The 14,851-nt window shown below is 45.5% G+C and overlaps 1 protein-coding gene across 1 annotated transcript; it reads left to right on the plus strand.

Annotated features, from left to right (window-relative positions):
* Positions 1 to 1,988: 1,988 nt before the first annotated feature.
* Positions 1,989 to 6,715, plus strand: Tmem18 (transmembrane protein 18). The gene is made up of 5 exons (XM_051144502.1): positions 1,989 to 2,098; positions 3,055 to 3,175; positions 4,843 to 4,897; positions 6,416 to 6,509; positions 6,594 to 6,715. The coding sequence occupies exons 1-5, from the start codon at positions 2,042 to 2,044 to the stop codon at positions 6,687 to 6,689; spliced, it is 423 nt and encodes a 140-aa protein (XP_051000459.1). The 5' UTR covers positions 1,989 to 2,041; the 3' UTR covers positions 6,690 to 6,715.
* The last annotated feature ends 8,136 nt before the right edge of the window (positions 6,716 to 14,851 follow it).

Raw genomic sequence — 14,851 nt, forward strand, 5'->3', positions numbered from 1 at the left:
AAGCCTGAAAAGGACAGGTGAGGCAACAATGACAGCCTGGGTATGCCTCAGAATGGGCAATTGCTAAATCGGAGAAGGATATTGGAACACTACATCAGAACCCATTCCACAGCCGAGTGAAGGAGATAGACTCTGACTGGCTCAGATGGCAATAGCTCACTTCACACCATGAAGGCAAAGAGCAAGCACAAACTGTATAGCAAAGCGCATGCATGTGTGTGTGTGTGTGTGTGTGTGTGTGTGTGTGTGTGTGTGTGTGAGGACATGAGAACTTAACATTTTTGGGTCTTCACTGTTTACATGGGCAGTTAAGTGAACTTCACACATGAGCTAAGTGTGTTTAACCACCTACCGTGCATTGTCTTGAAACCATTAAACAATCCACTGCCAGTCCATGCTCAGTGGGCTGCCCCTTCTCCAATAAAATGTACAATAGTAAGATAGCTCCATCACCATGATCGTGGACACTCTAAAACTGTCCAAAGATGAGTTACTCTTGGGTAATCTACCACTCAGAGTTGGGACCATATCCTCAACCACACAAGGTCACTAGGGCTGAGTTGATTCCATAGATCTGAGGAACACCAATACTTTTGTCTATTCTAGATCAGTGGGTTAGGATGTGAATGGCCAACGGGATGAATACTGTGTTCATCCTACATCTGTGGGGGCTCACGGAACATATATGGCTGGTTTGTGGGGCAGATACCATCTGTACCCAGGTCTACTGGGTAAGCAGGCTTCACTATGCCACATGGACAGAATGTCAATCTTTAGTGTGTGGGATGGGGGACCTGTGTGTAGAGATGCTGTGTCTGTCAGCATGATGGATTCTGAGTCCATGTTGGGACGGTGGGTCACATCTTGTGTTCAGGCTATGTGTGTGGGACCAGGTTTCTGTGTCTATCCAGGATCTGTGGGATGGGTCATCATGTTCTCCTAGGTATTTAGGGAGGACAGTGTCCATTCTAGGTATGAAGGACAAGGATGTTGCGTCTTTTCAGGTGTGTGGAAGATATAACCTGTATTTGTGGGGCGGAAATAACCTGTTCACTAAAAATCTGTAGGGTTCAAATGCCATGAACATCCAGGGCTCTGCAGAAGGTGCCATATCCATCCCATGTCTCTGTGGACGGTGTCATATCCACCCTAGGTCTGTGAGGATTGGACACCACGTCCATTTCTGGCTTGTAAGGGCAGAAGCCGTGTCTGTCTCAGGTCTGTGGCACAGATACGATTGGCATCCCACTTCCCTGAGGAAGAGCTATGTGGCTTGTAGGACCCAATTTGTGGGACCTGACACTACATTCATCCTGGGTCTGTAGGGTGTCTACAGCATGTCATCCACTACGACTATGTGGGGAGTAAGTTACCCAGCTTATGTAGGGAGCACAAATACAGTACCCAGCCTAGGTATGCGGGAGAGTCAGGACATCTTGGTATGTGCAGTACCGAAGCCGGTCTGTACTGAAGATGCTGTTTCTATCCCAGGTCCGTGATGAGGATACTGAGCTCACGCAGGTTATGTGGGACTGGCAGCACGTCCACCCCAGTTCTCTGAGGAGCACGCTGTGTGGAGGTCATTGTGTCCACTTCAGGTGTGGGGTGCAGACGCCCGACATCAGCCAGCTTCTGTGGGACGAACGTTATGTTCACCCCAGGTCTGTGGGGTGGATGCTGCGCCCGTCCAGGTCTGTAAAGAGCAGACCTAGTACTTGCAGGATTGTGGGGCGAGGGTGCAAACCCTCCTACCCTGGCAAACTGTCCCCTGCCGCCGGCTGCGTCTGTGGAACCTAAGAACTCTCAGCTTTCTGCGGAGTTTGGGAGAAACGGAACTAGGTAAGCACTTTCACACGGTTTACAGAAAGACATTAAAGTAATAATGAAAGTTGGACCTCCTTTTTAAAAAAACCAAACACAGAACTCTCGCGAGAAGAGCGAAGTGCCAGGTTCGTACCCGTAGATCTCGCGAGACGACTCAGCGACTTTCTTGGTTGGGGGAAGCTGCGGACCTCTCCCAGCGCCTGGGCTCCTAGGCGGGATGTCGTCGCCTTTCTCAGTCAGGGCCTTCCCTGTCAGCATCCCCGCGGTGATCATGGTAACTCGCTGGCTGTGGGGGAATGGGCGGTGCCTGCGCGTGGTGGGGAGTCGCTAACTCTCGTCTGGACTGCGCAGGCGCGGGTGGGCTGTATCCTGAAGTCGCGCTTTGCTTTGCTGGATGGGGCAGATCCCGGGTTCGCACAGGCAGTCCTCTGGGTTGCTAACACCCGTGTATCCACTGTGTTGAGGTCTTGGCAACATACGTTGTTTTCCCTACCAGTCTCTGGACAGACTTAAGCGTGCTGTCTTTCCGGTGTGACCGAAGACTTGAGCGGTACCTAGTTAGGTACACTGGACCCCAAGCAGTCTTGAAGAGTTAGGGCTGCAGATACTGGAGCTGGTCATTCCTTGGGGAGCAATGCCCTTGAATAAGGGCATGGGAAGTGCTGAGAAGTTGGGACCAGGAACTTAGTATTAGTTGGGGACAGAGTAAAATATTTGAGCCTTCGGGTCATCTGTAACACCCCCACCCACCCCAAAGAACTGCCTAGCGAGCTGGGTGCGTTGCAGAAATGCTGGGAACAGTCAGTCCCGCAGGTTCGGATGGCTCTCACCCCCAGGCTTCTTCTTCCTACCTGGTGCTTGGTCTGGGCAGCTTGACACACTCCAGTGCGTCTCTGCATAGGTCAACATGACTTTACTTAGCTTGTTAGTTCAGATGATAGTAACCCATTAGATTCCACCCAACCAAAAGAGGCAAGTGGGCGATGGTTTCCATTCTGTATGTTTCAGACTCTGAAATCTTTATATAAAGTATATATGGATGCGTTTGCAATCGAGACACTGTTGTTTCCTCTCTATTTCCTTCTTGTTCCCATGTCTGTCTGGGTGGCCTGGCCTGTTTGTGTCGTCGCCAAACTCAAGGGTAGGGACCAGTAGCTCCCACTACCCACAGGAAAACAGTTTTCCAGACAACCCCCTGCCCTCCAGGTTTCTAACACTGTGTCCTCACAGGAGACAGACTGGACAGAGCCTTGGCTTCTAGGGCTCATCGTCTTCCACCTGCTGTGTCTGCTTCTCACGTGCTTCTCAACGCAGAGGTATAAACTACAGATTGGGCACTTCCTGTGTCTGAGTGAGTAGGAGAAACCTGAGTCCCTGTGCTCGTGTTGCTGTGATACTGCCCTGGCTTTGTTTTTATTATGGTTTTCACAGGGCTTCCCACGCCTTCCACTCTGTATTGAAATCGTGAAGTCATCTTTGGACATTGAGTTTGAAAGGGGGGCAGGGGAGGGGGAAGGGGCAGGGGTTGTCCTCCGTTTGTTCTGGACTGGCCAGGGAGGATGCAGAACATCATATGCACTGAGATGTTGATTCTCATGATGCCGACTGTTACACAGATGACTTCCTGCCTGACTTCAGTCCAGCAGCTTGGCCTTCATGCAGATGTTTTCTCACCAGGCTTAGTCCCAGCCACACCTGCCTGCTCTGGAAAGCAGACTACAAATCAAGATGCATTCTATGCATAAAATTTCTATTTTAGATCAGTTTTAAGGATAACAGCTTTGGGAATTTGGGGAAGGGATTAGGTATATGGACTGCAGAAAGATGACACAGAAGCAGGCACACAATAAAAATCATGGTACTTGGCCAAATAGGGACAGTCAATCTATTGGGCCCCTCAGTCAGTTCAAAAGGATATTTAGTGAAACGTCAGTAAGAAAATATCAGTAACAGCTGGCTGGCCTGGGCATGAGGTCTGCCCCCAATGAAGACAAGTGGCCAGAGCCCCTAAAATACAGGGTGTGGGGTGGGTCGGAAGCTGGGTCACAAGTCAGAGACCACATCCAGGGAAACTGTTTCAAAGCTGGGTCGCTACAAGTGTATAAATACTTGATTTTTGTAGTACTTGGAAGGATAAGAAGATTTTGCTTGATAAGTAGAAAATCTGATTTTAGACAGAGTTAATCAGTTGACTGAGAGAGGCAGGAAATGTGAACAAGACCTTAGAAAAATGAGTGGAGTGTTCACAGTACAAAAATGGTGGCCCTTCTGCATTTGAAATTTTCTACCTCAGAAATGCTAGGATTAGGCTGGTGAGCAAAGTAGACTTCTAAGCTTAATGTAGCTTCCTTGGGGATAACCCCATTCAGTAGCTAACCACAGATGATTATATGTACTGCTACCAGCCATGATGGTTATTTTGATAAGAACTGAGGGGCTCCGTGATGTGTGCTGAGGAGCCTGAGTGTCTGCAGCAGTGTGGAGGCAACGGGGTTAATGTGGACAGAAGCCTCCAGGGAAGTGCCTTGAAAGACGGAACAGTTTTCTAAGCTTAAGAACAGTCTCTGCACTTGTAGTTTTGAAGAGTGATAACACAGGTGTTCTTGGGACCCTGCAGACACTGCTCCGTGTGCTCCGTATGCTTCATGGCTCATTAAAATCTCAAACAATGTAAAAAAAAAAAAAAAGAAAAAAAAAACCAGTCACTTCCTTCACTTTCACAAATGCTCAGGCTCTAACACTGAGCGTTCCACCTCCACCCTGTTGGGGCCTGCCAGTGTGAACAGCTTCATGGAGTTTGATTACCACCTTTGGCGTCTTATATATGTCTTGATCTTTTTCTTGTTAAATGGGCATATTCTGTAACTTCACAATATTATAGTCCTTACCACATCATAGCTAAAGTGCAAATTCCATCGCTCAGCAAATTTTTTGGTATTCTGTTGAATTGCTGTATGTAAAAATGTGTTATCTTGTTGTGATTGGTCATGAAGTTCTAACACTTCTGTCCTTTCTTAGCAGTGTTAGTCTATTGTGCTGAGTATATCAATGAAGTGGCTGCAATGAATTGGAGGTAAAGTCAGCTTTTCACGCTGTTTTAGGAGTTTCCTCTGCCGAGATATTGTCACAGGGAACTTTCTTGAGAAAGCATGAAACTTACAGGGAGCCTGAGGATGCCGAGAATTGTGGCCCCATAAATATTGACCACCCTGTACATGTGTGTTTAGGCCTTAAGAAACAAGTAGTTAAATATTTTTGTTGTTGTTGACCAAAGACTAATAGTTTTATTTATTAGAATAGTTAAACGCTCCTTTAAAAAAAAAAAAAAAAAGCTATTTTAATCCCACATTCAGGAGGCAGAGGCAGGTGGATCTCTGTGAGTTCGAGGCCAGCCTGGTCTATTAATCGAGTCTAGCACAGGCAGAGCTACACAGAAAAACTTGTCTCAAAAAACAAAAACAAAACAAAACAAAAGAATAAAACAAAAAGCCAAACAAACAAAAAACTTTTTTGTGTTACTGGGATTTGTGTTATTAAACAAAAACCCCAGTACAACTTTTGGCTTAATTCTTATGGTCAAGGAGGCCTCAGAGCAGTGGGATGTTTTAAGCATGGTATAACCTTGTTCACTGCATCATATGAACTTTTTATGGTGCTGGCCAATAAAGTTGCAACCTGTGAGAAAATGTTGGGGGTGTTATAAAGTAATTGGAATTGCAGAATTCAGAAGTGGACTTTTAGAGTACAGAGTATGTGTTATTAATCGGGAGTAAGTGTTGCTTTTGAGACCTTTCTGCTGCCCTCTTCGCTTTCCCCTTGGAAGTGTCCGCCCTCTACCTACACACTCCAGAGCCCCCACAGCTACCTCCCAGCTTCCCAGCCCCAGCCCTGGTACCTGAGTTGTCTTAACTGATTCTCGGGTCTCAGTGCAGATTACTCCAAACATCCCAGTGAGTTAATCACTCAGAGAAAAGCACAGAACTGTATCAATGCCCATGGCCTCTGCTGTAGCCCCTCCTGATGGCCCACTGCCACCTCAGAGTTGTCAGAGTCTAGTCCTGACCTCTCCTCATCCATATATTCACACACTCCCTGCTGTGTTTCAGTCAGTCAGGCTAGCATTCGACCTGGGCTGCCCCTCCTCTCCAGAAGGTAGGCTTCCTTCAAGAGCAAATCTGCCTTTAAGTTTCCTAACTATAAGGGTAGCTCATGGAGCAGGTTGCCAGTCAGTGTTACTGGGTCAGTGAAAACAGCTGTCTACCTTATTTCCACTTTACCAGGCAGGAGAACCCCATAGACAGGTCCTGCCTTCTACTGCCTGCCTCCTTACCCTTGGGCAAGTTGGATTATGAAGCCCTCAAGTCCCCTACAGAGAAAGGCAATTACTTCACTAAGGTGGTTGGGAGCAGGAAGTACCAGACACAGCCCTTCCTTAATGTAGCAGGAATGCAGCTGGTACTCTGTGATGCATGAGAAACATCAAAGCTGTTTGTGTGCATCTTGAGAACTTTTCAGTGAGCTCAGATCACTAACTGCTGTTCTGTTACCTTCCAGCACTGAGCATCTAGTAACTTTTTTTTTCCTAAAACAGATTGTTTGCAAAGTATCAGTATTTTGACTCCCGGGGAATGTTCATTTCTCTCGTGTTCTCAGCACCACTGATGTTCAATGCCATGGTCATAGTGGTACGTATGATGCAGACATTTGTGTCCTGCGTCTCTTCAGACACGTGCATTCCAGTTTTAACTGTGACTCCAAATGTTTTCTAGATTATGTGGGTACGGAAGACTTTGAATGTGATGACTGACCTGAAAACCTTACAAGAGAAAAGAAAGGAGAGGAACAGGAGAAGAAAAGAAGAGTAATGCCTCACTGCTGCTGTCGCCGCTGCGGACTGTGTTCTTTCTCTGACTTGTTTCCAGCTGTAAGCTGCACATGGCCCACATGTCCTCTGTCAGCTGACTCCTGGTTTAGAAAATGGTTCTTACATTTTATACACCGCAAGTGGTACTTACATTTTACTCTGTTTGGAGCTCTTTCTAAAGCTGTTTATTAAAAGAACCAAGGCTGTCACCTGGGTGGGTGTTGAATGTGAACCCGTCCTTTACATGGTGGGAGCTTTCTGGTTCAGCCACAGCATACACAGCCTTTCACAACATCCTGGCAGAAGCCTTTATATAACTAGAGTTCACTCAGTTCTGAGTATGGGAACTGAGAAATAAACAGCGGCATGCACTGTGGCACCACTACCAGCTCACTGTTTCTAGCCTATAGTAGTGGCTATCAGCTAAGGGTGGCTTTATTCCTTGGGGACTTCGGTCACACTTGTCACTTCAGGTGGGCGTGGTACTTCTTGGAGAAAGCCAAAGAAGCTGAAATCCTTCAGGGCATGGGACAGCCCCACCATGGAGTATCTCTGCATATAATGTCAGCAGTGCCCAGGCTGAGGGACCTGTGGGGCAGGCCTGGAAAAGAATGCAGTGTATATCAGTTCCCATGAAGCTAAAAGCCTCTAAATAATTGAGTTGGGGCTCTGCCACTGGAAATGTTTTGTTTAAAAATATTGCGCCTGAATGAAAGCTATAAAGTCAAGACTCCATGGAAAATAGTATGTCAAATGAACCATTTGGTTTTGTTTTTTCTGGATACAAAATTATAAATACCTGCATACTCAGTGAATGGCCTAGCTGTTTGTATCCAGGCTGTGACAAGCGCAGACCAGTCCTTCCTGAGTGTCACATCTTGTGCATTTGGAGGCTGGGGAGCACAGAGCAGGGTGTATTGCCACCGGGGCTTCTGTTTTGTCAGACACCCTAATTTCTAAATCTGGAGCAATAAATCTGCAGAGATTGCAAGTGACTGAAAACCCAGACTTAGACACAGTACTTAGTCCAGGGATACTATAAACTCCTGGCTTTGGTTTAAAGAAATAATTTGTGAATTTTTGTTGTAGTTGTTGTTGTTGTTTGTTTTTGTTTTTGTTTTTGTTTAGTGGGATTATTTCCTTCCTAAATGAAACATTCTTCAAAGTTCTAAAACAAAATAAATCTAGATAAAAATATTTAAAAGATTAAAAGTAGATAGTTTGATAGATTACAGTCATGTTCTCAAGCCCAGATATATAGTTGTAAATGTTCATCCAGCTTCAGGCTTTAGGGGGAAGCCTATAGACTTAACTGTGACGGTCTGATAATCTCAAGGTGTATGTCTGTAGCTCCTACTGCAGCATTTAACCTGAAGTGTGTTCTCAATCTCTTGATTTTTTTTTCCCCTCTTTTACACTGAACAACAACAAAAGTGCCAAAGAAAATGACATAGTGTAGTAAGTCACATTTTAAATTTAAAATCACACTGTTAAGGACATAGTAGCTAAGGGTATGGCATTAAATCATTTTCTGATTACAAAGGTACTCACTATAACATTGATTAGTACAGAAAATAAGAGCAAATTGGCCAGTTAGATAAATCTGAAAGTTGTATGTCAGATAGGTCTGGGGCTTAGTGGCCAGATCTCTTCCCCCAGGCCTTTGTGTCTGAGGCCAGTAGTTCAGAATGGGTCAGAGAACGACCGAGATCTCTCAGCTCTGACATATGTTGATATTAATACCTCAGACTTTATATAACCATCGCCTTGACTTTTGGGCTTTTGTATCTTGTCTCTGCATGCGTGGTTGTGAATGCACATGTGCTTAGTTTCTGAGACAATTAAATGTTTTTAAAAATCGAATGTTTTGGGTTAGAGAGAAGGCTCGGTTGGTACTTTGCATTTAAGCGTGAAGACCTGAGTCTGATCCCCAGAACTCACTTAGAGTTTGTGCATAGTAACATACACTTGTGATCCCAGAACTAGAGACGTGGAGACGGACAGATGGCTGGAACTCCCTGGCTGGCCAGCATAGCCTACTTGGCAAGCTCTAGGCCAGAGAGTCTGTCTCAGAAATGAGATAGGGACTTATGCAATGGCTTGGTGGGTAAGGGCGGTTGCCACCAAGTGTTACAGTACAAGTTCAGTTCCTGGAAAACTTACTTGATGGAAGACAACTCCTACAAGTTGTCTGTACCAACTCCTCTGACTGTATATGCACACTAAATAGATAGATTTTTTTTTTTTAATGTATCACTCATTCTTGAGTAACAACCCCTGAGGCTGTCCTCTGGCTTTCACACATGCATGTGTGCCCACTAGTACACACATAACGCATATACAAATGTTTAGTGTTTTCTGAAACTCACTAAGTGGCTAAAATTATACTTTGAGGAAATGTCTTAATATTTTGTCTTTATAGTAAGGAAAGCCCTGCAAGCCAGAGTAATGAGCAAGCAATTGGGTTCAGTGCTGCTCTGAAGACTTTACAGATTTGACCAATGTTGTGTTCACACTTCTGTAATGGACGTTTATGGGCAATCCAATAGACACAAGTAAACATTCTCTTACTGTGTACTTACAGAGAGCAGAGGAAAGGCCTATAATAACCATTTTATACATTCCAGCCCATGAAACCTTATGTTTGTTGATTACTGTGCATTAATATATAATTAAAAAATATGTTTGATAATATACAGTGTGCTTTCTCTGGTGTGTGTGTGTGTGTGTGTGTGTGTGTGTGTGTGTTGTGTGAGCAAGGTTTCTCAGCAGTGCTAGCTTCATAGTCTACAATGCTGTCAGCATCAATAGAAGAAAAGTCAGTATGGAGAAGTGTATGTAAGAAAGCCACATGCGGGTCTGTTACTAACATACTGTGAGAAATACAGCGGCAAGGACCGCGCTCATCTTCTCTCTCCACAGCACATCCCTGAGGATGTGACGTGTTCACAGGCCTGCCGAGATTCAGAGCAAAGCTTCAGTATTCTTCGGCAGATGTTGGAGTCTAGCACACATCTGGCTCCATTTCTGAGGGCCAGAACCAATAGTTTTCCTTTGATAAGGACTGTCACAGAGGAGCCTCCTGGGTGCCGTAAGTGCAGTGTAGGGTGATGTGATGTTCTGCCAGTCAGCTAGCCTTTTATGAGTACTTTACTGGGGTCAGCTGTGGTCAGAAGTGCCTGCCCCACATCATCTCACTTACATGATAGATAAGGAATGGGCACCGAATGGCACAGACTGTCAAAGTGGATACTGTGAAGCAGTGGTTGGAGACAGTGGTTTCAGACAGTGACGTTTATACCACCGTCCTTTGGCACACAGAAGGAACGGAGGCCAGGATCCCTTTCAGATCACAGAGTCTTCAAGTGCCCAAGTCTCAACATAAAGTGGTGTAACATCTGCACAAAACCCACACATACACAGCTTAACCTTTAGATGACTTAAAATACCCAATACTTGCACTATGCAAGTTCTTGCTATACTTTTTAAGAAATAGTTTTTGAAACAGCCTCATCAGTATAGATGCAGTTTTCCTCTTGAACACTTTTATGTCCAGAGTTGCTGCACTCCAAGCACGTGGAAGCCCGGTTGGGCTTTAGAAGTGTTCTGGTGAGAAAGCCAAGGATGGCTGGAGGCTCTTAACAGTGTGTTGTGTTCCAAGCAGTTCCTTAAAGAGGAGAGAATAGTGGACCCATCTAGGGTTGGGACAAGCTACAGGCCTATGGGGAGCCAATAGAAGACCCAGAGTATAGGTCAACAAGGAACCCCACCCAGCAGTTTCCAACCTGAGTGACCCCAAGTTCCTGAAGCCTAGAAAGACTGGCATTCCTGAGTGACACGATACCCACGACAGTGCTGTGCAGGACAGAAGCAGGACTTTTGTGGTATAGCTTTGCTGCATTGAGCAAGCTGAGAAGGAAAAGGAGAGGCATGAGGTAGTTGGTACAGACTACCTAAACCCACAGATTTGGGGTTGCTTCTGATGCACACATGGGTGGGGGGAAGTAGGTTTCATGTGTTCAGGGAAACAGAATTGTCTCTAGGCAGCAAAAGCATGAAGCAGATGTAGGGCATAGGTTGGTAGGAAGAACCAGTGAGGTTGCTAGAGCCATGTCTGTAACAGGAGAAAGGGTGTCCAGGCCTGAGGGTAAGAGCTGCTGCTCTGATGAAAGGAGTTGGTGGCCCTTGAGTAAGCAATGCCTCGGCCACCTGGCCTTGACTGGAGTCTGTTCCATAGATGCAGGGCTAGGCTGCCTTACCCTCTGCAGATTTTCCCCCCTTTCATGATCTACGGTTTCACTGTGAGTCATCTAGGTTTGTCTGGATTTTGTCTTGTATAGTTCTCAAATTCCCAATTTTGCAAGTTACTAGGTCATGTTTCTCACATGGCACTCATGTAGAGATAAATAAAATGCAGCAGGAGGGCTGGAGAGATGGCTCAGAGGTTAAGAGCACTGTGTGCTGCTCTTCCAGAGGTCTTGAGTTCAATTCCCAGTAATCACATGGTGACTCCCAACCACCTATAATGTGATATGATGGCCTCTTCTGGCATGCAGGTGTACACATATACAGAGTAATAAATAAATAAATAAATAAATAAATAAATTTAAAAAATGTTGCAGGAGCTGAGCTCCAAGTCAGAGGACCAAACAGGTGCATTTCCTCTGGCCAGCGAAGAGGCCTCTGTAAAGCTGGCATCTGGCATGGCCCCTGGCTTCAGAGCTCATGCTTTGGCCACCCTGTGTGGCAGAGGTTCCTGCAAGGTTCACTGAAACGGCAGCTCTGCTTATGTTGATTCCAGACGCTACCGGTACATTGACTTTCTGTTTTTCAGTCGTTTCTTTTTGTTTCTCAAATTAGTGCTGACCACATGTAAATGGGACTCTAGATAAGCAGAATTTGGAGTGTCTTAGTTTGGGTCTCTGTTATTGTGATAATAAAACATCATGACAAAAGCAACACGGGGAAGAACGTGTTTATTTTGCCTTATGCTGAGCAAAGTCAGGCAAGAAAGCAGGAACCTGGAGGTGGAACTCAAGCAGAAGCCATGGAGTGCTGCTTACTTGCTTGCTCCTTCTGGCTTGCTCAGTCTGATTTCTTGTACAAGTCAGGACCACCTTCCTAGGGGTGGCTCTTCCTACAGTGGCCTGGACCCTCTCATATCAACCATCAGTGAAGAAAATGTCCCAGAGACTTGCCTACAGGCCAATCCAGTGGGGGACAACCACAGCTTCTGTCAATCGAGTTGACAAATACCAACTAGGACACAGGACCAAAGGGAATCTGTGCCTATACTTGATACTCTGTCAGGCAGGTTTGAAACACAAGTTCCTGCATATTGCTTGTGGGTTGAGACTCCTGTGGCCTTCAGCTGACCTTCTGCCATTACCTCCACTCAACTGCAGCTCCCGGGATGAGCTTAGACCCCAAGTTTTAGGAAACTGGGTAACACATTGTTTATGTGTCTCTAGCAACAGAAATGAATTATGGGGCCACCTGTCAATGGAGGCAGCTCATCTGTGTGTGTCCCTGTCTATCTCATGTGGAGTTATCTGAGAGTCCCTGGACTTCCTAGTGCCCCATCTGCTTTGAATTTTTGCTTGCTGTTTCCAGGCTTTCCTCAAGCTCACGTGTGCTGTTATTTGAAACAGCCAGTGTGTTTGGGACAGGTGGCCATGGTCACTGTCATCTTTTTCTGGAAGCCTATCTTCTGTATATAGTTTTTCAGTCACTCCATCATTACTTCTATTACATAACCTGATTGCCAGTTATCTCATAGTAGCCAAACCAGGGAAGGCCAACCAACTTGGCCAGTTTCTGGTGTGGAGGTAGAATTCTGTAATGATCACCGACATAAATGAGACAGACAGCCACTGTCTTCAGTAACTGCCTTGTCTGTCTGTTATTGGCTTGGGATAAATTCCTGTTTGACAAAGTAGCTTACCAAACAACTTTTGTATGGCAGTTGTTACTTAAATATTGTTCAGTTAGCCTTTAAAAGGATGTCTTGGTATCAGTTATACATTTATCCTAGGATCAGTCTCCAATTCGTCACAACAAAAGTGATTCTGTGATTGGCAGGAAAAATCCCACTGCTTTATTGTATTTCCTTGGTTATCAATGTGGCTTGTTTAACGTTGCCTTTTTTTTTTTTTTTTGTATAGTCTGATCAGACATACCCTTCACCCTTTGTATTACAATATAGTCTTTACCAGTACAATTCTATTTTTATGTCAAAATTATAGGCAAAGCCTGGCCTGCCTTTGAGTTAGACTTGTGTTAGAGTTCTATAGCATACATAGTTGTGTACTTGAGCCACTGAGTGGGCCTCAGCCCCTGAGCCCCGAAGGCTGCGGCTGTCCTTTTCCTCACAGGCCTAGACAGGAGTAGGTACAGGGATGAAGGAAGCCTACGTGGCATGCTCTCAACTGGCTCATGGCCATGCTCATGCATCTCCATCTCATGGGGTCCATGGATGGACACCACTATACTTTCAGGCACAGCTGTCAACAGCATTGCTCTGTCAGAACTATGTAGAATCCATGAACTTGAATCCAGAGGAAAAACGATCACAGCAGACACTGCAGTAAGACAGAAGTACAACCATGGACAACTGGCCCTCACTGGTCCTGTAGAGGTGCCTATGTCTTAGGCTGACAAAACAAAAAGGTCAAGTGCTGAAAGGGGCCAATTCTTCACTGCTATTACTTACTTTTCACTTCACCCCCAGAGGGCGCCAAAGCTCTATGTCATCCACCGTCAGCCACTTAGCTGCCCAGGTTCTGGTTGTTGAAGAAAACATCATTCAGAAAAATGATCTAATACTCATTTTAGTTGAGGACTATCTTCCGGGACAAAAGAACAAAGAATGGTGATTTGGTTTTCTTTTGCGCTTGAATTAGATTAACAAAGCACATTACATAGCATAGTATGCTGTGCAGTCATCAGTCAAACCACAGTAAAATGTGTATGCCCTACTTGTGTACATAGCCTACATACAAAGTACACATGTACCTAGAGAAAGGAACACTGAAGTGATTTTTCCATTAACATTAACAAACAACTGTGTTAAGATAGTTTTATCAACTGAAGAAAAAAGAGTAAGTGTGAAAGATGATGGGGCCGTTTCTTAGTAATAGGTCATCTCATATGATACTGAAATGAGTGGAGGTGCTCACTCAGCTCCTGCTATGTGCTTGGCATTGACATGCTGGCATTATACAAGACGAAGCTGATGCCCATCATGGAAGAGCTTCTGCCTCAGGAATTCTGAGCAAAGAATGTAAGTTGGATGCTGCAGGAAGATAAGACTTTTGGCAGCTTCCGCTCCAGGCTCAGATATTCAGGCTCCTAGGAACAGTCCTGCTCCCTCAGTAAACAAAGCACTGGGGACTCTGGAAAGTGCCCCAGGATTCACTCTGTCCTTGCATCCCATATTTTCTGCACAGTGTGCCTTCCATGCACCGTGGGCACTGGCGCTGTTCTTTACAGTCCCATTTGAACGGCTTTGGAGAGCCAGCCACAGACCATCCTTATCCTCGAATGCTTAGGCCTGCCAGATTGGGTAGTCTCTGGAAGTGATGTGTCTTGGGGGCCAGGCCACTTGGAGAGGGACCCACTCTTGGAAGCCAAGTACTGAGGCCACCATGGAGATGCTATGGAAGGTGACACTGGCAAGAAGAGAAGAAGGAAGAGAGCAAGGGCAGAGGAGGCAGAGAGAGATGGAAGCAAGTCGTGGCTGGAGCTGGGGGAAGGAAATGTGGGCTGCACTAGAAGGCAGAAAGACAGTTTGCAGCCAACAGAGGCCAGCAGCTCAATTATTAGCATAACCAATATTCATGTTTTCATCTAGGTACCCTTTAGCTTTTCACAGTAATTCTACAAAACAGGGACCACAATTGTATGTAATGTAAAAACAAAAACAAAACAAAACAAAACAACAACAACAACTAAACACCCTGAGAAACTAAGACAGTGGTCATTCCAGGTTCAACCCTGCCATGCTGTAGAGAGGGTCCTATGGATCTCTAACTCCAGAGCTCTATGGTCAGAGCCTGCTGGCCTTGTCTGAGTCTGAGGTACTTTGCTCTGTGTCACTGCTACCTTGGTGTCTGTGGTAAAGACTGAGGTCTACCTACAGAGCCACAGCCAGGCCCTCTGTTT

This window comes from Acomys russatus, chromosome 1 (assembly GCF_903995435.1).
Source record: "Acomys russatus chromosome 1, mAcoRus1.1, whole genome shotgun sequence".
In the NCBI taxonomy this organism is placed as follows: domain Eukaryota; kingdom Metazoa; phylum Chordata; class Mammalia; order Rodentia; family Muridae; genus Acomys; species Acomys russatus.

Coding starts and splice junctions, on each gene's coding strand:
- Tmem18 (XM_051144502.1), top strand. CDS start 2,042: ATGTCGTCGCCTTTCTCAGTCAGGGCCTTCCCTGTCAGCATCCCCGCG. Junction 2,099..3,054: donor GCATCCCCGCGGTGATCATG/GTAACTCGCTGG, acceptor GTGTCCTCACAG/GAGACAGACTGGACAGAGCC. Junction 4,898..6,415: donor GTGGCTGCAATGAATTGGAG/GTAAAGTCAGCT, acceptor TTCCTAAAACAG/ATTGTTTGCAAAGTATCAGT.